The following is a 21715-nucleotide window of genomic DNA, read 5'->3' on the forward strand; positions in this document are numbered from 1 at the left end:
AAATCAATTATATTTATTTTTGTTCCCAGCTTGAAAAATGTACCAAACATTGGACACAAAATATGCTTTTGTGGTTTATTGAGAGACAAAAGGTTACTTAAATACAAAATAATTGATTTGCACATCCTAGCCCATTTTCTGCTGTAAATCTTTAAACGTAGGGTGTCTTAAACGCAGCTCTTTGCAATGTTACCAATATTTGGATATAAAACAACACAAAATGGTCCAGTTACAAAGAAACTAGTATTTCAAAATCCAATATAAAACAAAAGGTTTGCATGCCAGTTTCATACTTTATAAAACATTATACATTTCAATTGGAAGATACTGACATTGATGGCACTGTGAGCAAAACGTAACAAAATAAAGTCAGCCACCATCCATTACATAAGGAGAACAAATGCACAGAGGCTATTTACATACTTTCAAGGGTACAAAAATCTAATCATTACAATATACAAACAGACATTAATTTATATTTGTGTTAACTGTTTATACACACCTATACATGTAGTGAAAAATCAAATTTACTTGCGATGAATGAGTTATTGCATTAATAGAAGCTGCTCTGTGAACTGGTCTATAGTTATTTGTCTTGATAAATGCCTCAAAAGTTCTCAAATGAAAGAAATTAAGGATCCAAAAGTTTAAAAATGTAAAAGCTGAAAAACAGACATAAACATATTTTACAAAACAAAAAAAATAAATATAACAGAATAGATCTTAAAATTTACAAAAGTTTATACAAAAAAAGACCAAAAAAAAAAAAATGTAATTAGGTCGGCATTTTCAGAAGGGCACATTCTGTCAGCAGAGCAAGTAAGGTGGTGATGTAGTCACTGTTTCCAATCTGAAAAAGAGAAAAAAATTGTTGTGAAGTCATCATGAAACCAGAACCAGAACTGAATAACACAAACTTAAATCAGAAGTTCTTAATACTTCAAAATTCTAACACTGAGTTCAGAGGAGAAATTTCATTATTATTACTTTTGTCATTGTACAGGGTTCCTGTGGGTCAGGAAATTTCTGGAATATCATAAAATTTTAAAAAGTTCTGTTCCAGACATTGAAAGTGAGGGAACTTCATACGTTTTGTCCAAGTCATGAATTATCAGGGACGTTTATGGTTTATTGTAAAATTAATAATAATAATAGCAATAAAAATAAAAATAATAAAAGTTAACAAAAATAGCAAAGTAACAAGAACAAAAAAGTAACATGTTTAACAGTCATTTTGGACTTTTAAACACCGAGGCACAGGAGCTTAAACAGGGCTTGTTCCTATAACAAATCTACTTTCGGTTGTTAGGCACCTACATAAAAATATATAGTATAATATATAATATATCTATAGTAATTTATAGTAAATTTATAGTAAATACTGTTTTTTTTTTTTTTTAACCACACTGACTCTTCCAATAGAGACTGGATGAGATGACAGAGGCTGCTCAAATAGCTAAAATGTAGCTCACATTGATTTTTATGTATCGGCGATAGGGCTGGAGGATATTGGAAGAATATGACATTTCGATATTTAGTTTTGTTGCGATATGACTATAAATTCACCAGATTATTTAAACAGCGTTATTTGGAAAGATTTCATAACGTTAGATCAACTGGGATGATTAAGTATTTTTCTATTATATGCCGTTGGATGAAATATAATAAATTACAAACATACATCAATGATAACAAATAGAAAAGTGAAATAAACTGCACTTTATGGTTGTCTGAGGAGTTTAACATTATTCAAGTACAGAAATTAAACAAACAAATCTAAAATAACATGGTCATCATAGTATAAATAACTTAAAATTTGTGCTTTTAAAATTAGTGCGTTAACGCATGCGATTAATTTGAAATATTTAACTCGTTAAAAAAAATTAACACTGTTGCAGTTTTTTTTTTTTTATTTCCTGTTGTGGTTGACGTGTGTTTAACGTGCACAGAAATATGAATAAGACCAAGGAAGCACATTTTGAAGGCAAGTTTCAGTATAAAACAATTAATGTCACATCACCAGGCTCTCCAGCATTTCCTCCAGCGCTTCATGCAATTTCGGGTGTTTAATTTTTAACTTTCAACTTCTGTTTTAATCGATCTTGATACCGCACGGCGAACGGAAAGAAAAACCTCTGCGTTTCGTGACTCAGTGGTCCTTTAAGGTAATCAAAAATCGCTGCTTACAAGGTAGACTCTTAATAAGAGTATCATCTTAATCATATTAGAATCGGAGTATTGGTGTCCATGTAAATGTACTTAGAAAGTGCCAGATGATGTCGCGAGCTGTCAAAGACAGCACATTCCTCCAAGTGGTGCTCGCTGCAGAGCCATTTGAGGAGAGGTGAGCTCCAGAGAGGGGGAGCTTAAGCTTGAGCTCCACCTTTTTTGCACTTCTTCTCTGAGTGATGTCACTGGGGGTAGGGTTAGGGGTGGGGTTGGTGTACGCATTAAAACAGCTTACAGGAGGAGGAGCGACAGCTCATGCTCCCCCTCTCTGGAGCTCACCTCTCCTCAAATGGCTCTGCAGCGAGCACCCTCTCCATTCCTCTGCCTTTCAGCATGCGCCCTCCAATGTTTCATTAAGTTTGACGTGTTTCCCCCGTAAACGCAACTTTTGTAAAGTGTATGCTTTGCGTTGTTGTGTTGGAATCCTTGTGAAATACAGCCAACCTTAAGAACGCTTAGTTTAAGCAAATTTGATGAATGCGATCATGCATGTTGAATTTGAAGGGAGTCGCTCCAGCTGCCCTGTCGTGCGTGCGTTGTGTGTGTGCGCGCGCGTTTCTTAGCAACAAACCTGCCTAAACATCGTTGTCCGTAGCCACTAAATCAAAAAGTTACGAATTGCCGTGAGATTGCGTTGCACTCTCAGCTCACATCATTCAAAAGTAAAGGTCTAGATTGCCCCCCGATAATGTCAACAGACTGGACTGTTTTAGCAACTGGCTGGATGTATAGGAGAACTAAGCAAAATAGTTTCTACTTTATAATTAACATTCTCAGCTTACAGCAATACAACTTAACAATGAGTACAATTGTTTGTATTCAATACTTTATTATTATTATAACTATTATAATTTTCCATATTTGCAATGCCTGTATTTTGGCATTTTTTGCAGTCCACTTGGAATTAAACTTTTTCTTTATTAGCATTGATTGTTTTAAAATTTAAATGCCATTAACATGCCTGCGTTTTAATTTCTGTAATAAATATGGCTGTCAAGCCAGGATCTTGATGGTTTATTGTGGGTATGTTGTTTACATAAAGAAATCTGTGTTACAAGTTAAACAAAAATTCTAATAAACAATTATATGTTGAATTCAAATAGTTTTTGTCTTGCGTGTACATAAACTTTACATTTGAATAGCCAAAATTACAAATTTCAGTCTTTTAAATGTGATAATCGCGATTATTATTATTTTTTTTAAAAGTGCGATTAATTAGTTAATTTTTTAATCAATTGACAGCGCTACTTAAAATATATCTTTATCTTTTAACCTTTAATAAATAATCAAATACTGCGATGAGACTATTGCGGAGGTACACATTGCGGCATCGATGCTCAAGCATTATACTGTTCAGCCCTAATGGGTGATATATATTCTGCGTCACCAATAATATTGAGGCCATGTGTTTGTTTGAGAAGTCAGCATATTGATTATGCGACAGGCTTACAGACTATCCATTTTAAAACAGTTCACTTAATAATCGGTTATGGCCAATCTAACCATTGTTATCAGTAAAATCATCTATCAGCCGACCTTTAAACGCTAGCAATTACCTTGATTTTTCCATCATGATGTGCTGATCCCAGAGCAGTAGAAACTTTCAGAAGTGTGCCAGCCGACAGGTGGATCTTAAAGTGTCTGAAAAAGTGAGTCTCCATGCCGCTCATGAAAGCCTGGACGTCTTTAATATCGATGCGGTCATCAGTGTTCTCCTGAGGGTGAATGCTGTTCCAGAGCTCCCAGGCGTCCTGTGGGTTCACAGTGTACAGGACGTCCAGAGGCGGCTCTGTCGGCAGACTCCAGGACAGTTTGAGATAGCGAATATTGCAGGCGGGATGGCAACCCGTCCACAACGCAGCCAGCCAGTTTAGAGTGCTGGAGTTTAAAGCCAAAGAGCCAAAGTTGCAATCAAAAGCCCTCTCGAACCAGGACTTAACCAGGTTTGTTAGAGACTCTGGTCCGCTTGTGCAGAACAGAGGCAAGCTGACGAAATCAGGAGGTAATGAGCGCAGGTATTCTGGATCACCGTTGACACACGTGAGCCAACCGCGCCACACTACTTTAGGTGCATCAGCTGCTGCAGCAAACACTGGTTTGGATTGAATCTAAGGGAGGAAAGAGGACAACCTGCATGAATGGGACTTTTATTTTGTACCGTCTCTTGTCTCTACTGTGTTTTTGATCAAGTTAATACAGTAATAATGTGAAATATTACCCCCCCCCAACTGTTGCAGACTTGTCTACATAAATGAATGTAGTCAGAGTGAATGCAAACATGCTTGTGTCTAACATGATTCTGCATTTCTAGAAAATCAAATTAGGAATGTGCATGGAAAAGAAGAGCCAAATCCAAACCCTTTTGGAGACCCCTACTGATCTACTAGCAACTTTAAATCCAAGATCCCTGATCCTCTCCTCCCCACCACAAAACCACTCATAACATTAGGCAATCCTGAGTGAGGATCACACAGGTGAGTGGGTTTGAAAAACCATCTGTAGAAAATACACCAGACACTTACAATCACTACATATCTTTCGAAAAACATTGTGCATTTTCTGAGTGTGCTTCACAAAGGTGAGAGACAAAACCACTTAAACATTCCTCTTACAAGGATTCAATAGGTTAAACAATGTTCACTTATGAAAATACAAAAATCATGTTGCACTACTACTTTTTAACCTTAAATGCCTCTTTTTCGTTAATACTGCATAATATTGTTTCTGTTTAATGTAAATTACTTGTATAGTCAGTCTTAGGTTGTGTGTAAAGTTTAACTATAGCAGAGATGCCCAAAGTAGGGCCTGTGGACCAAAGTTGATGGCTGTTTGATTTGGCCCGCCATCCAATCTGAGAAGAGATTTACAATGAATGGAAGGTTGGGGCGAATGCTTTTAACACAGATCATCATTTCTAATTTAACGTAACATTTTGTTTGTTTGTTCGTTCGTTAAATTGTTGAGCCACAAAAAAGCCAACTTAAATTACATGTTTCAATAAATGTTGTGCATGAATCAGATACTCAAAAATGTAAATACTGTAACATGAAGATAGAGGACAATGCACAAGGTGGTGCAGCTCGACTCGTGTATTCAGCATTAAACACCATTGTGTTGTAAATGGTTTTGTAAATGTTTGTTTTTATTGTAAAACGGCCATTAGAAAATGAAAAAAAGTATAATTATTAATAGGTTTAAAGTATTTTTCTATTTATTTTTTAAATAGATTACGTTTTTTTTAATACATCAGGAAAGCTTTGCATTATATTGTTAATGGTATATTTAGCTTCGGCCCATCACCCTCAATCAAGTTTGGTTTTTAGCCCTTCATAAGCAAAAGTTTACAGTATATGAATAGTTTGATCGCTGCTTGGGTTTGTTAGTTATAAAAAGGTTTAAAAGTTGCTCTTACCTCTAGTGTTGCAAATAGATTTATGTTTATTTTATTGAATTACAAAAAATCCCTACGATATTATTGAACAGTACTTTATGTATAACGTGCATAATATGTTAGAAGTAATACTATTTTTTTTTAAAGACCATTTAAACATTTATTTGTGCCTCTATTTTGTAATATTCATATGGGTATGTTTTAATAAATAACCTGCATATTAAATATTTATCACAAGCGGCAACACTAAAGCTACAAAAAATACAAATTCATTCAAATAAAAAAGCTGACACAAAGCATGTAACGATTCGAGCCACATGGCTCTTCATTAGACAGTGTGTGACGTGTGGCTCAAAATGTTAAACGCTTATTGTCAGATTTTTAAATTTAATAAATTTGTATTTTTTGAGCTTTGGGGTTGCCGCTTTTGATAAATATTTAATATGCTTTTGCGAAATAATATATTTGCATGCTTTTGTACAATATTTCATTTTTTATTTATAAATATCCTGTTCAGACTGACCTGAATGAAAACAGTTTCTGCATCCTCATCAGTTTCCGCCAGTCCGAGAACTGCAGTAAAAGTGACCTTGAATCCTGCATCTAACCCGACTTCAACCGCAACTCCTTGTTGTTTCTCTGCTACGATGAAAGCTGACAGATGTTTGGCATATGATTTCAGCTGTGTATGTCTAAAGTGATGCAGAGGGGTCACGTATGACAGCTTCCACTCATTTTTTACCAAAAGAGCGATATGCTCTGGGTCAACCTTATTCTGTAGAAAGAGTAAAGACGTTAGTTATTCAATGCATTCTATGTCAGTAACAGAATTTTCAGACTGACTGAATGAGATGTTTCCATCTTAATCTCTTACAGTGATGATTTGTGATTTGGCAGCTCCTCTACTGGTTGGGACCTTCAGGACTGTTAAATGTCCAGGTGTTTGCCAGAAATACGATGGTGCTTCCACACAGCTCCGACCATAACTTTTGCTTTTACGAGTAACAGGTCTGCTGGCAGGAGTATTGACGGCACTGTTTGGGTAATAAAAGCCACAAAGGATGTTAATAATGCTGTGTTTACTGCTAATGGGACCTACATAACAAGTGTTCATTTCTAAATATGTTATACGTCACAAATGTATGGTTAAAATGAAGGTTTATTGAATTAAGATAAATGTAAGTAAAGGAATGAATCTTTCGAGGAGAACACAATACATTAATATTTATTACTTGCTATATTTTACCTGTTGCATTTATAGTGTTCGCTAATGCAAGTTAATAGGGATTACACAATAAGTTTTACTGCATTAGCAACGCACACACAAAAATGTTTTTAATTCTTTAAAGGTTAATATTTCTTAAGCTCTAAAAAAAATATAAATAGGTTATGTATGTATGCATTTTATTATAATTTATTCTCTAGTTTGCCCATCAAAAATAATACCGCAAATTAGGGCTGCACAATATATCACTTCAGCATCGAAATCGTAACATGTGCATTTATAACAGTCACATCGCACCATTTGCAATGTGCAGTTGAGATTATTATTGTTGATCAGCAATGAAGAATGTAGTGTTTATATTTTACATTACATTTGATTATTCATTAGGGGCAGGACAAAATAGCGATGTGCATGAATCGAACATATATTAATGTTGCAATTCTAAGAAATATATGTGCTGTTAGTAAAAGAAATACATCTAACTACATATAACGTTTTGATGATTTTTTTCTCTCTCTTTGTTTACAAATATTTAATAGTATATTGTGGATGATTTTCTTGTGATATTTCACTGATATCATGATCTATCATTATCAGGGGCAAAAGATCATGATAATATTGTATCGTATTACTGTACCTGAATATCTGACTACTTCGCTTTTATCTGTGCTCCACCTTATTTATCCACCAATTTCTTTGATTCACTCCACTACAAGATCAATCTAAGTAAATAATTTTATTCCAAATAGAGCTATTCAAGTCATATGCTGAAATTGTTTTATATCGCAGCAAAATAAAATATCGCAATGTCAGATTTTTCTAATATCGTGCAGAACTACCTCAAATTAACATTTCTAAATTAAGATTCTTTTACTTTCCTTGAAAACGCTTAATATGAACTTTATGATCGCTCATTACAAACAGAAAAAAAATCTTTCTGCACTGAGATTTATTTTGAAAATAAACTCTCAATTGACAGACACCTAGTAAAACTGAGGTAAAGTTGGTTTTAATATTCGCGTAATTGTTCAGTGACAACTTGTGACACACTCTTTATATAGTTTACTATGGTACTATGAATACTAGTTCTGAAATCACATGTAAATATGACTTCAAAACAACATTAGCACTATTTATTTGACTGTGAACGATGTTGAATTTTAATTGAGGTAAAGTTGGTTTTAAATTTGCGAATTCATTCAGTGACAACTTGTGACATTCTCCCTATATTGTATACCATGGTACTTTGAATATTCTGCCTCTAATCACATGTAAATATGACTTTACAACAACATTAGCACTATTCATTTGACTTAACGATGTTGTATGTTGATGGTCATTGGCTGCAAATATGATTTCACTATTTAGAATTTGCAAAAAATACTTTGATAAAATTATATTATTAAAGAGAAAGACTGAATGTGCAAATATAAAACCAACTTGACCTCAATTTCATTTCAATAGTCATTTGCTGCGAATATGATTTCACTATTTAGTATTAGCAAATATTATTTTTCTGAAATTATATTATAAAGAAGAATGTACGAATATAAAACCAACTTAACCCCAATCTAGTTAAAGCATTTTATTCAACCCTTTGAGCACTACATAGGTCTAAAGTGACCCGTCTTAAGTTTTTTTTTTTCTTTATCTATTTTATAACTTGTGCATCAAAGGGTTCAGAGAGCTTTGCACTGTATTCTGAAAACAAAAACAGAGGAACACATTGATTTGTTTTAGCAGTCAAAGCAACATTTTAATAAAGTTAAACATTTATGGTGTTATTGAAGACCTTTTAATGGCTTTAAATAGTGAAAGGGCTAATTAAGAATGCGGAAAGTATGCAGAAAGGTCTTTTCAAATTTAATGTAACCTTTTTTGGGTTATTTTACTGTTAAGCTACAAAAAGCAGAAATTAAATGTTTCAAATTGAATGGTGTAAATTAATCAGATAGGTGGTTTAAAATGTACATATGACAAATGGAGGAAAATGAAGAGACTTTGGTGAACGAATCAAGGAAAACAGTTTCTGCTTGACTAGTGTATTCAGCATTAAACTCTACTGTGTTTTAAATTTAATTGTTTATGCTTTATTGCAATAAGTTATAATTACAAAAAGGTTATACTGCACTACTAAACTGTTATACTGTTTTCTATTTATTTTTTTAATATTATGAGATGAATTAAGAAATGACACATGGCAACTATAATGTAAAATATTTTGGTATAATTCGGTATATTCATCTTTGACCCGCGGCAATCAATGATGTGCGGTTTTTGGCCCTTCATACGAAAAGGTTTGGCTAGCCGTTTTAATTAAACACAACCTGACCAAAAAAACAAAACAAAAGACAGCGTTCAGAAAACTGCTAACGTTACTATTAGCAGCTTTCCGCTAAACCACGACATGATCCGTTTCCGAATTAACGCTCAAACGTGTTGTGTTTCAAATGAACTATTCTACCGTACAAAAAAAATGTCTAATGATGATTTTACAACATAAAAAACTCTTTCGTACCTGCCTCTCCCCTCCATGACGATCAACAACACACCGAGCGAAAAAGCAGGAAGAAGATTTGAACATCCCGCTTTCCCATCATGCAACGCAGTAAGGCAGGAATACTAACAGATTACTAAGAGCAAGGGCAAACGCGTGTTACTTGTTTTTATTTTCGTCAACTCTGCATAATACGAGTTAAGTTAAACAAAGGTTTTAAACAATGTTAAACTGTGGTACACAGATGTAACAAAGTTGATAAATGCTATGTTACAAAAGATTAAATCGATTAGTTCTTGCGTGATTAGTCATCCCTAAGCACTCCATGCGCCGCACTAAGAAACACGGAACCAGCCTCACGATTGTCAGATTCAGAATGTCAGTGACAATTCAGCCGGAATAACATTGAATTTAATTCATTTCTTTTTAATACGCCACGTGAAACTAACAGAGATTCCCGTATGTTGTAGATGATTGCATGATTAAGGAAAGGGAGGAAAAGGGTGACTGTCAGTTTTACGTTAAATACCAATAATGTACATGGAGTTGTACATTTATAAGTTACTCGCATACACAAAGAAGACGTGCACAAAAAGATGTACAGTGTGAAGTGAAATACCGATTCAAAATATAAGTTTTCGTTTGATAAAGACAATAAATGCAGATAACAATGGCAAACAAATGCAGATTGTTTTTTGTTAGGTCAGCCCAGCAGATGTTGAGATGTGTGTATAGCAGAAGGTCAGTACCTTCCATTAATCATATTTATTCCTCAAGACCGTTAATATCTCCAAACTTGTTAGAATGTGCTTATAGCATCTCCAGAAGCATTTCTACACACACTTCAGGTAATGTGACCTTCACTGAACAAGTCTGTGTATGTGTCAATTCTATGTTTTTGGGGTTTAATTGTAATATTTTTTTTTTAATATGTGCCTTGTAGGTCAAAGCAGCTTTTCACAGAGAAGCCATACATGTGGAGAATTGTGCTCCAGTCATATAGACAAGGAGGTGACTTTATGTGGCTGGGTTCAGTACTTAAGGTTGGAGAAATAATGTTTATTTGCCAAATTCACCAAGACACATCCAGGGTTTCTGCAGGGTGTTAAAAAGTCTTAAAATATCTGAAATCTCAAAATCCAAATTTTAGGCCTTAAACATTTAAATTTACTGAAATATTGTGTTGTTGGTCTTAAATCTTTTTAAAACAAGTCTTATTTTTTCTTTGTTCATGTTCTACTACTCAATCTGGCCAAAACCCATACATATTTAAATAGTAGTTTTTTAACTCTATTTATCATAGTGGTTTAATTATTTTCCTTACAATAACTTTTGTTTAAAAGTTCTCCTTGTATTTACTGCTGAGGACACTGATCTGGACAGATTGTTGTGCATACATTTAGTTTATTATTATAGTGTTTAAATTTTTTTAAACATTTGTTCATTTTTTTATTTTGAAGAAAGTTCATATTAAAAAAGTGTCTGGATACAAGTAGAGCTAGCTTGTTTTTACACAAATTTTTTTTTTAAATATTTTGCTAAGGTATTATTATTATTATTGTTGTTGTTGTTGTATTATTAAATGTATTACATTATATTTTTTTTATAGGGAAAAAAAATCTTTTCCATCTTTATGAGTAAAATATCATTAATACTGGTCTTAAATGTGTCCTAAAAATGTCCTAAAAAGTCTTACATTTAACTCTGTGAAACCTGCAGAAACTCTGCCATCACTACATCTATATGACTTCTTTTTTTCTTTCTTTTTTTCACTCTTTAGGCAAGATCTGTTTGTAATACTAAGAGACTTCAGTGGATTGGTGCAAATTCTTATTCCACAAGATGAGGTAGCAACACTATGGAAAGCAATTTACACTGTGAAATAAATCAGTAAATAAAATGGGTAATTGAAAATGGGTAAAATGGGTAATTTTTATTTCACAATTATGATTTTTTTTTCTATCTCTCCATTTAGAAAAAAAGTCATAATTGTGAGTAATAAACTTAAAAAATAAAGATATATCATTTTTATTTTGACCTTGGATTTCTGAGGTTATGCCTTCCAATTCAGAGTTTATATACTGCTATACAAAGTCAGAATCGCTATTGTCTTCTTTCAGTTGTGAGTTTATAGGCTTACTTGCATTTCTGACTTTATCTCTCACAATTCTGAATACTTAAAAAAATGGACATTTATTCAATCAGCATTGTGAGATATTATTTTTAATAAACTTACAAATTGCAAACAAAGGTAATTTAATATGATAAGATTTTTAAAAAATGCAGTTCTGAGTTAGAAAGTCTGTAATGTGAAATGTAAACCTTCAATTAAAACGTATGTTTCAAACCGTGGGTGAAACAAGTTTCCATTCAATATAGTTTTGTTTTTTATTTTGTGTGTGAAAAACAAACAAAAAAAAGTTTAAATGCTGACAATATTTTGGTTTGCTTACTGGAGTAACATGTTTTTTTTATTGTAATATTATGCAAAAAAATAACATTTTCCTTGATGCTTAATCCTTTAGAGTAAATCTGAACTGAAGAAATCTTTGCTTGCTCTCACCGTGGAGTCTGTCATTATGGTCAAAGGACGAGTCATCCGTAGACCAGAGGGACAGGAGAATAAGGTTGATATGCACGTTTATATGTATATAAAGAGAAAAGTCTTGTAGCCTTATGTTTTATGTAAAATACATGTAAAAGTGTTATTTTTTTCTTTATTAGAACATATCCACTGGAGAAATTGAAGTCTGTGCTGAGAGCATTGAAGTGTTGAATACCTCCCGAAAGCTGCCGTTTGAGATCAAGGAATTTGTTAAAGTGAGTTTCCAATTTATTTATTTATTTATTTTACAAAAAGTGTTGCATGAGTTTTGAAAAAAAAAAGCATATCACGCCAGGGTAATATTTAAATATTTAAAATCAATAGAAACAACAATTTGTTTACAAGTTTTACATTTATTTAATCAAAGCACAGTTAAACTACAAATATTGAAAAATACAGTTACAACATAACTTGAAATAACTGTTTTCAACTTAAACACAATTTTGAAATAATGTGGCAAATCATTGTAATATGCTGATTTGTTGTAGTAGTAATAAAACAATTTATTAAATGCATGAACCAACTTTCGGATTCGATGGATGGATGGATGGATGCATACATAGGTTGATAAATGGCCTAAAATATTCTTCAGCTTCAGAATCTTTTTATTCTGGGGTGAAATTTGACATTTGATAGTTTGTGATTGTCATTTGCTGTGGAGGAACTAAAATTGGATTCCAGATAGATGCATTTTTTTAATCCTCTGCTTATAGTGCTTGTGTCTATCAGTAACATGTTTAATCTTATTTTTTGCTCATGTTTGCCTTGAAGAAATCAGAAGCCCTCCGGATGCAGTACCGTTATCTGGATCTGCGGTCGGCCACAATGCAGAACAATTTAAGATTGAGGTCACAAATGGTGATGAAAATGAGAGAGTACCTTTGTAATTTGCATGGTGAGGATTTACAGTGCCCTTTAATACATCTGCTTGGGTAATCTATTCATATACTCACTGATTTTTTTCTTGTCTTTTCCCAAGGATTTGTCGATGTGGAAACACCAACGCTGTTTAAAAGAACACCTGGGGTAGGTATTTTGTACATTATCATTATTTGAGTCAAAGCATAAGACCAATTGTATTTTCAGATATACAGTTTTGTGTTTCATATGCAGTTCTACTTTGCATGTTGTTTCAATATGGAATTATTCAGACAAATGTACTTAGAAGTTGTGCATGCAATAGCACAAATAGCAGCGAGCAGGGAAGCCTGTCACAGGATTTTCATTTCTACATACATCTAAGTTACTTGTTAATACATTAGGTAAGGAGCGGATGCTGATTGTGGATGTTTAGTTTAGTTAGTCGGAATAATGTATATAGGGCACAGTATAGTGCTGAGAATTTCATTTCACATTTTTTTTGTAGTTATCGATTGGGACTGGAGTTTAGTCCGAGTGGGAGTTTTTTTTTTGTTTTTTTTCTATGATTTATCTCCACTTATGTTCTGCTCCCTGGTTTGGTATTTTTTTCTTTTTTTATATCCCTTGTCAATTTTTGTCCTCATTGTAAGTAAATTTATATTCTTTATTGTAACTTTCTTTTTCCTCATAATTATTTTGTCCTTTGCTACTGACAACATCTATCACAGTTAGTAAATATTAACCTGGAATTTGAATTCCTTTGTGTTGCATCTGCCATACCCCTATAACATCTATGGAGGCGTAACACATACTTATTCCGAATGGATTCAGGAATTAAATATGGAATCATGACAACAAAGACTGTTATTTATTTTTTAAAAGAAATCTCCACTTGTTTGAAAATAGGCTAAACAGTTGAACAGTTTTTTCTCCAAGTCTGGCTGTAGCGCATTTAGCATAGCTTAGCATAGATCATTAAATCAGATTAGACCAGTAGACCAGCAGAAAATTTTAATTATTCTCTTTTAAAGCTTGACACTTCTGTACTTACATTGTGTATTAAGACTGACTGCCAATTAAGGCAGTTTGAATTTATTTTATTTAACAGGGACAATGCTCATTAATAAACAGTAGAACTGTAAATAATCCAGAGTTTGGCCCAAGGGCTAATTTTCATCTGTTGCCCCCTGCCAGACTTTAAAAGGCAGCAAGAAATGACTGGCTCTGACTGAGAAGACTGATTGTGCAGTGAAGTTCACTCATGACTCAAGCTTTAAAAAGTTAAATCATCAAAACTCTTTGGTCAGTTTTGAGTAACGGAAAATGAAAAGCTTCCATTTTCTAGGCCGAAATTGCTGGCACATTGATATTACACAGATTCTAACAGGTGTTGCAAGAGTAGAGCTTGATGCTGGTGATTTTTTCAGGCACTGTGTGATATCACTGTCTGCTGTAGCCAGGGTACAACAACAAAGTTCCTAGATCTTACGCTGGATAAAGAGTATAGTTCCTAGCCATATCAACATAGAAATTAGCAACTTCTACATTTTCTCTCAGGCTTAGTATGCAATGTAACTGCCTTAATGTAACTATTGAAAGGTAAAGCTTTAAATAACAAAATGATCTCTGGTTATTTTTGTGTGAGGTGTTAATGGTCTAATCCGATTCAGTGATCTATGCTAAGCTAAGATAAAAGCTGCCCCTCCAGACCTGGAGATAAATGGATTCAATAATGGTAAAACTTAACTGCTTAACTCTAAAGCCTGGTTTATACTTCTGTGTCAAGTGACCGGCGTAACCCACGGCGTATGCAACGCGCGTAGCTGTGCATTTATACTTCTGTGCGCTGTCTCTGTTGGTCTGCATTAACACTTTCGAAACGCTAAATGGCAGTAAGGTGTAAATGTTCCTCTGTGTCGAGTTTCTTCGCTGCTGTTTTGCTTTTCTGAACTCTTCCGGGATGTACAAGTGGCTCAAACTCGCTCATTTTGAGGCAGGAACCGGCGGACGTGCAACAACTTTAACTATGAGGTGAACACAAAACAAAACTTTCCATCCGGAGCTCCTTCACAGGACTCCACACTTGTAAACAATCGCTCCATCAGGCTCGCACCATTCACATGGCTCTCGGTCCCGCCCAGACTCATCAGTGCTACCAAGCCGACCAATCACAGAGCTTGCACTACGCGTCGTTGTGACGTGTAGTTACATTTTTTGAGAGGTGCACGTCAGTTTGACCCAGAAGTATAAATCAGCCTTAAGGGAGTTGTAAAATTAGCCTGTTTTTAAAAAAGTGAAGTGTTCTTTTAACATGAATAAACCTTAAAACTCAGAATCAATCACAAAATAAATAAGTATTCAAAACCAAATCTAAAGTATGTGTGAGAGGGCTTTGTGAAGAATGTAAATAGTCATCTTAAGCACAAAATCATTATATAATTGTAAAAACACCACGTTAATGAGATCTTGTTTTAAACTTCACAATACTTGCCTTGTTTGGCAATTCATGCTCCTGTTTTTTTTTTTTTTTTTTTGTCTCCTGCAAGACAGACATGTAAGCCTTGCCCAAACATCAACAAATTACAGCTGCTGCTAAATATTGCCAGATCGTTACCTAAAACTTTGTGAGCGATTTCCTCCCTCTGGCTTTGTTGTTTTTAGAAACTTTTGCATCTGTTTGCAGTGAAGTGAATGGACTTTAAAACTTTTACAGCTTTGATACATATGTATGAATGTCTAAGTAGTACTCCTTTTTTGTAACCCTTTTTGTAACCCTGCTGTTCCTGGACACTTCAGTTTGTGGAATTAGTTAATCATGACTTGAGTGGGAGTAGTGAATTTATACAATGGCATCTGTGATAAAAAGCAATTGTGTGTATTTTAGGTTGACGCATAAATGGCACACTTCAAAATTTCAACATTGAGCTATGCATAATTAAATGATTTAAACATGAGTATTCCTGCAGCTTTATGTGATAAATAAACATATGATACCAGTAGGAGTTTGTTGTTCATTTAGAGTTAGACTTTTTTATGATATGAAAATGACAATTGGCCAGATTTTGTTGTGATTAAAAAAGGTTTATTTCACTAAGGTTTATTATTATTTTTTGCACAATTAATGAATTGATATAATAGACCAACACTGAAAATTAAAACTATATAAAATATTTGCTAAACATATGCTAAAGTGTACTTGATTATCATGATTTAAATAATAGTTTTGTGAGTGCAAGATGATGAAAAATCAACTTGCACGATTAAATATTCATCATCGAGCAACAGACATGAATTGATAAAAGGACCCCAATACCCAAAATGAGTTCTTCTTTTATGATTTTTTTAAACCCTTTTGAAGAACATCGCTATTAGGTTCTCAAAAAAAGGATTAAAAACATGTCTTTAGCGCTTTGAGTTAGAGAAAAGCACATTACAAATAAAATGTATTAATATTATTATTATTATTATTATAAATTTATTGTTAATAAAAAACGGGTGGCGCAGTAGGTAGTGCTTTCGCCTCACAGCAAGAAGGTCGCTGGTTCGAGTCTCGGCTGGGTCAGTTGGCGTTTCTGTGTGGAGTTTGCATGTTCTCCTTGCGTTCGCATCGGTTTCCTCTGGGTGCTCCGGTTTACCCCACAGTCCAAAGACATGCGGTACAGGTGAATTGGGTAGACTAAATTGTCCGTAGTGTATGAGTGTGAATGAGCATGTATGGATGTATCCCAGAGATGGGTTGCAGCTGGAAGGGCATATGCTGGATAAGTTGGTGGTTCATTCTGCTGTGGCGACCCCAGATTAATAAAGGGACCATGCCGAAATGAAAATGAATAAATGAATGTCAATAAAAAAGCTAAAATAAGTTATATTTCACCAGTAGTTTTCAGATTAAAATAAAAATTATATTTTTATTTAAAATGATATAAATTGTGAAATGGGAGCAGTGGAATTTTCAAGTGATCACCTAATATTTTTGTCAAGTGTTACATATTATATAATATTGGGCCACACGATATTGGAAAAATCTAACATTGGGATATTTTGTTATTCTGCAATATACATTGCAAGGGTTTTACCCTTGTGTGAATGCTTTTAAAATCCAATTTGATGATGTCAGAGGCCTTAAAAACATGAATTCTCAAAAAAATGATTTCTTCGATAATATATATATATATATATATATATATATATATATATATATATATATATATATATATATATATATATTCTCACTCAACATTGCATATCCTGCGATGTGACTATTGCGAACGATCACATTGCAATATCGATGCTGAAACAATATCTTGTGCAGCCCTAATATATATTGGGTTTTAAATATAATAGTTCCGATAAAGAACAAACAAAAAATAGTGACTTTTTATATTGTTGAAAGTTCTTTTAATCTATACCCCTGTTCTCTTTGGTCTTTCATTATGTGACTTTCATTTATCAGATTGGCTTGAGATATGCTGGCTCTTTTAGCTCTCAGTGAGAGGCAGGAATATGCAGAGTTTATTCAAGTGTGACTGTATTTCTCAGGGTGCCAAAGAGTTTGTGGTGCCATCTGGAGACCCTGGGAAGTTCTACTCTCTTCCACAGAGCCCACAGCAGTTCAAACAGCTTCTGATGGTGGCTGGCATAGACCGGTAAAATCACATTTCCTTGTCATTTTCTGTTTCCTTCGTATTCACAGATTGTTGTCAGATGCTTGGCACATTGACTAAACTTTGCTTTTACTGACTGGTAACACCTAAAAAACAGAGCTACATCCTGTTGTTCAGCATACTTTTCAAAGCTATGTTTTATTCTCAGCTTTTAGCACCTCTAAAATTTGGAGCATTTTATTTTTCATTTCCAAAGCTGTGTGAAAAGCTTTAAGTTGATGTAAATAATTAAAAGTAGAAGAATTTAACATAAGAGTTTAACCTGCACTTTTAAATATCCAAAAATAAATATCAAATATAAATAACCAATATACCAATTGTCCAATTTAATTTAATTTAATTTAATTTGATTTAATTTAATTTAATTTAATAGTTTTTCAATTAATTTATTAATTTAATAATTTTCTAATCTGGTGTTTTCACAGCGGAATGAACCGCCAACTTATCCAGCATATGTTTTACACAGCGGATGCCCATCCAGCTTTAACCTATCACTGGGAAACACCCATACATACTCATTCACACACAAACACTAAGGACAATTTAGCTTATCTAATTTACCTGTACCGCATGTCTTTAGACAATGGGAGAAACTAGTGACCTTCTTTCTGTGAGGTGACAGCACTACCTACTGCACCAATGCGTCACCCTTTGTTTTGTTTTATTTGTTTATTTTTTATTATTATTTTATTTAAAAAAAGAATGCCATTCAAACAGTTTGGCATCAGTATTTAGTGTTTTTCTAAAGAAATTAATTTACCAAGTATATATTTATTATTATTATTATTGTTGTTGTTGTTTATTATTATTATTATTGTTGTTGTTTATTTATTTATTTATTCATTCATTTATTTTATTAATTTTTTTTACAAAAATGCCCACTGAAACTTCACTGAAATTAAAATTTTCCACCAAGGAAATAGATTACATTATTATTATTATTATTATTATTATTATTATTATTATTATTATTATTATTATTATTATTAATATTATTATTATTATTATTTATTATTATAATTTTTTTATTCCATTAACCTCAGTAAGCATAGACTTTTAGGGGGTTATGTATTACTTATACTACCGATTTTAATGTTTTAAAAAAAAATTTAAGAAAATGATTATTCATTAAGGCAGCATTTATTAAATGTAAAAATAATTGTAAAATTGTTAAATATTTATTAAAAACTTTCATAACTGCTTTCTTATTGTATGTAGTTTCAAATGAAAATATTACTGCAGTCATTATTGTTTTTACTACTGTTACCATTAATAATATTAATATTCATAATTAATTCAGTCCTTCATTAACTTTCTTTTCGGCTTAGTCCCTTTATTAATCAGGGGTCGCCACAGCGGAATGAACCACCAACTAATCCAACAGTTTTACGCAGTGTATGCCCTTCCAGATGCAACCCATCACTGGGAAAAATATTAATAATAATTATTATTATTATTAATATTGAAGTGATTTCTGAAGGATCATGTGACTCTTAGGTCTGGAGTGATGAAGCAGAAAATCTTTAAAATCACTGGAATACATTATTAAATTAAATGGTAAACTACTTTTGAACAGTTATTTTATAGTGCAATAACATTTCACAATTTTACAATTTCTGCTGTATTTTTGATCAAATAGATGCAGCCTTGGTGAGCAGGATAAGCTTATTTAAAAACATTTAAAAATCCTACTGACCCCAAACGTTTGACTGTAGTGTATTTTAAAACAAATTGATTAAATACATAAACGTTCTGAGCTCAAATAAAATGAGTGAGTTTAAAAATGAGTTTAAACTCATAAAATGAGTTTTTGTCCACATATTGTTTGAGAATATCCAAAAGTCTGCTCCTGGATTTTCTCAAACAATATGGGAATAAAAATAAGATCATTTTGAGAAATGATAATGGCCACAATGGTCTCATTTTTATTTCAATTTTGGCAGCACTTCTACTTCAATCACTAGCTGCACTAATGCCAGGTCTTCAGGCTAGTTTTATGACAAGTCTGTCAAAGAAAAATCATATGTTATGCATGATTGAAAACTGTGAGTCAGTCAGTATTGGCCGACAGTCACTTATATGATGGTTTTCTCCTGCAATCTCAGGTACTTTCAGCTGGCTCGCTGCTACAGGGACGAAGGCTCCAAACCTGACAGACAGCCTGAATTCACACAGGTAATGATGTGCTAAAGACTGGGAGGAAACACGTCGCTGCATGTCTGACAATATCTGCAAAACTAGGGCTCTGTACTGATGCAGATGAATATTGAGTGTTTTAATGATGCGCTTCGCTCTGACTCCCACTCATGAGGGCGAGAGCTGCTAATAGGCTTTGCAGCATCCTCATTCAGGCTAAAACTCATGAACCCCACAAGACCATTTTGCTTTCCTTCAGACAGGCAGGAAAAATCTGATTTTTGGGGGAGCATTCGAATCAGACCTGTTTAATTATTTATGGTATGAATTGCATAAAAAAAAGATTGCATTTCCTGACAAAAACCACATTTGCAGTTCCTGATACAAACCACATTTAAAAATGTTTTCAGATTTATATACTTAAATGATAATGATTGGGGCCCGCTTTATATTATGTGACCTTAACTAATATGTATTTACAATTAAATTAATAATTTGTTACAGTGTATTTATTGTGTAATTACTTGTTTTTACATTTTACTTATGATTGATTAAATACATGCATGTAATTACATCTGCAATCAGATTTATAATTACGCTGATGACCATACCTTACACCTTAACCCACTATTAAACCTACCCATACCACCATAACTGTCCCTAACCCAACCTGTATCCCACCTCAAAAGCACAGAAGAGTTTTGCAATACATTATATAGACATTCCGTACATTGTATTTTTAATTTTTGTTGATGTAAGACAATTGAGACAGTAATGTTGTATTTATATGAGAATACAAGTTTGGTTATCCTCTTCAAAAATGTAATTTAGGTAAAAATGGCCACACCCATTTTAAAAGTGGATGATATGCCCTATGGCTCACAAGGACATAACAAAGAAGAGAGACACCCAAGAAACATAATTTATTAAAGAAACAGTTTTAAATGGAGCCAACCCTCAGTACTACCCAGACTGAGGCCCTGTTTACACTAATGCATTTTCGTTTTAAAACGCATACGTTTTGCTACGGTTATGCCATCAGTCCACACTAGGCCGGAGTTTTCGGGCGCCGAAAACGGATCGTTTTGGAAACGCTGAAGAGGCCGTTTTCATTCTAAAACGCTGCTGCTCCGTGTCAGTATGAATGGAGGAAAACAGAGACATCTGAAAACTGAGGCGGGGCTACAGACATTTACCTTTCTGATTGGGGCTTTTCCTCAAAATAAAGTAGCCTACACACAGTTGAGACCTGCATCCTCTCCTTGTATGTTCAGACTTCGCAAGTTTGATATGGAAAACAGACTCCCGAGGACACGTCAAATAAATCTTCAAAGGGAACAGTATACTTTATAACCTCACTCACACCATCCTGGATACGTACGTTGTTTCACTATCTTAACAATAAATGGAAAACATAATGTAAGGAACTGCTATTTTCATTTTGATATTAACAACTTAACAGAGCAGAAATGTTGAGGCGTCGTGCTGCATATATGAACATCATCTTCACTGTGTGCATATTTATAACAAAACGGAGCCTATAACATTACTGCCTCCTTTCATTTTCATTGAAAATTCAAAACATACCCTCTTCTTTGCTGAATATCAGTTTTAATAATCAATAATGGCCATTATAAACGTATAACGTACAAAAAGTTTATACATTATTGGAAATAAAGGCAAACATTCTTATAAATATAAATAATATATTATATAAATATTAATTTATATTTGCGCTCAACCAAAACACGTTACCTGAGAACAAGTAATAGATTCAAAAGACCAAAGTTGGGGTATATGTCGTTAGATTTAGACAACAAGATAAATTAAGTTTCACGTTTAACAAATATAGTGAGATTGGATCCAGCGGTAGATCCTTGATGATCAGCCTGACAAGCACAGCTCTCATATGGGTAGATATGTTGCAGCGCATGCTAGAGTGTGTGTGTGTGTGTGTGTGTGTGTGTGTGTGTGTGTGTGTGTGTGTGTGTGTGTGTGTGTGTGTGTGTGTGTGTGTGTGTGTGTGTGTGTGTGTGTGTGTGTGTGGTCACGCGATGTGCGTTTTCAATGGTGTAGACGAAAAGTTGTTCAGAAACGCTACCGTGGA

General features: G+C 33.7%; 2 protein-coding genes across 2 annotated transcripts in view; one reads left to right on the top strand and one right to left on the bottom strand.

The window, feature by feature from the left end:
• Nucleotides 1-61: 61 nt before the first annotated feature.
• cenpl (centromere protein L) lies at nucleotides 62-9453 on the bottom strand. The gene is made up of 5 exons (NM_001003878.2): nucleotides 9364-9453; nucleotides 6495-6654; nucleotides 6144-6395; nucleotides 3786-4337; nucleotides 62-850 (listed from the first exon to the last, which is right to left on the bottom strand). Exons 1-5 carry the CDS (start codon nucleotides 9378-9380, stop codon nucleotides 776-778), a joined length of 1056 nt encoding a protein of 351 aa, NP_001003878.2. The 5' UTR covers nucleotides 9381-9453; the 3' UTR covers nucleotides 62-775.
• Nucleotides 9454-9674: 221 nt separating this feature from the next.
• Nucleotides 9675-21715, top strand: part of dars2 (aspartyl-tRNA synthetase 2, mitochondrial) — a 35623-nt gene continuing 23582 nt past the window's right edge. The window contains exons 1-9 of the mRNA XM_694712.10: nucleotides 9675-10190; nucleotides 10286-10385; nucleotides 11123-11189; nucleotides 11868-11969; nucleotides 12067-12162; nucleotides 12719-12842; nucleotides 12927-12973; nucleotides 17348-17454; nucleotides 19578-19647. Of these exons, the coding sequence (XP_699804.3) occupies nucleotides 10001-10190; nucleotides 10286-10385; nucleotides 11123-11189; nucleotides 11868-11969; nucleotides 12067-12162; nucleotides 12719-12842; nucleotides 12927-12973; nucleotides 17348-17454; nucleotides 19578-19647 (903 nt within the window). The 5' untranslated portion in view covers nucleotides 9675-10000. The remainder of the gene's footprint in view (nucleotides 10191-10285; nucleotides 10386-11122; nucleotides 11190-11867; nucleotides 11970-12066; nucleotides 12163-12718; nucleotides 12843-12926; nucleotides 12974-17347; nucleotides 17455-19577; nucleotides 19648-21715) is intronic.

Source organism: Danio rerio, chromosome 2, assembly GCF_049306965.1.
Source record: "Danio rerio strain Tuebingen ecotype United States chromosome 2, GRCz12tu, whole genome shotgun sequence".
Classification (NCBI taxonomy): domain Eukaryota; kingdom Metazoa; phylum Chordata; class Actinopteri; order Cypriniformes; family Danionidae; genus Danio; species Danio rerio.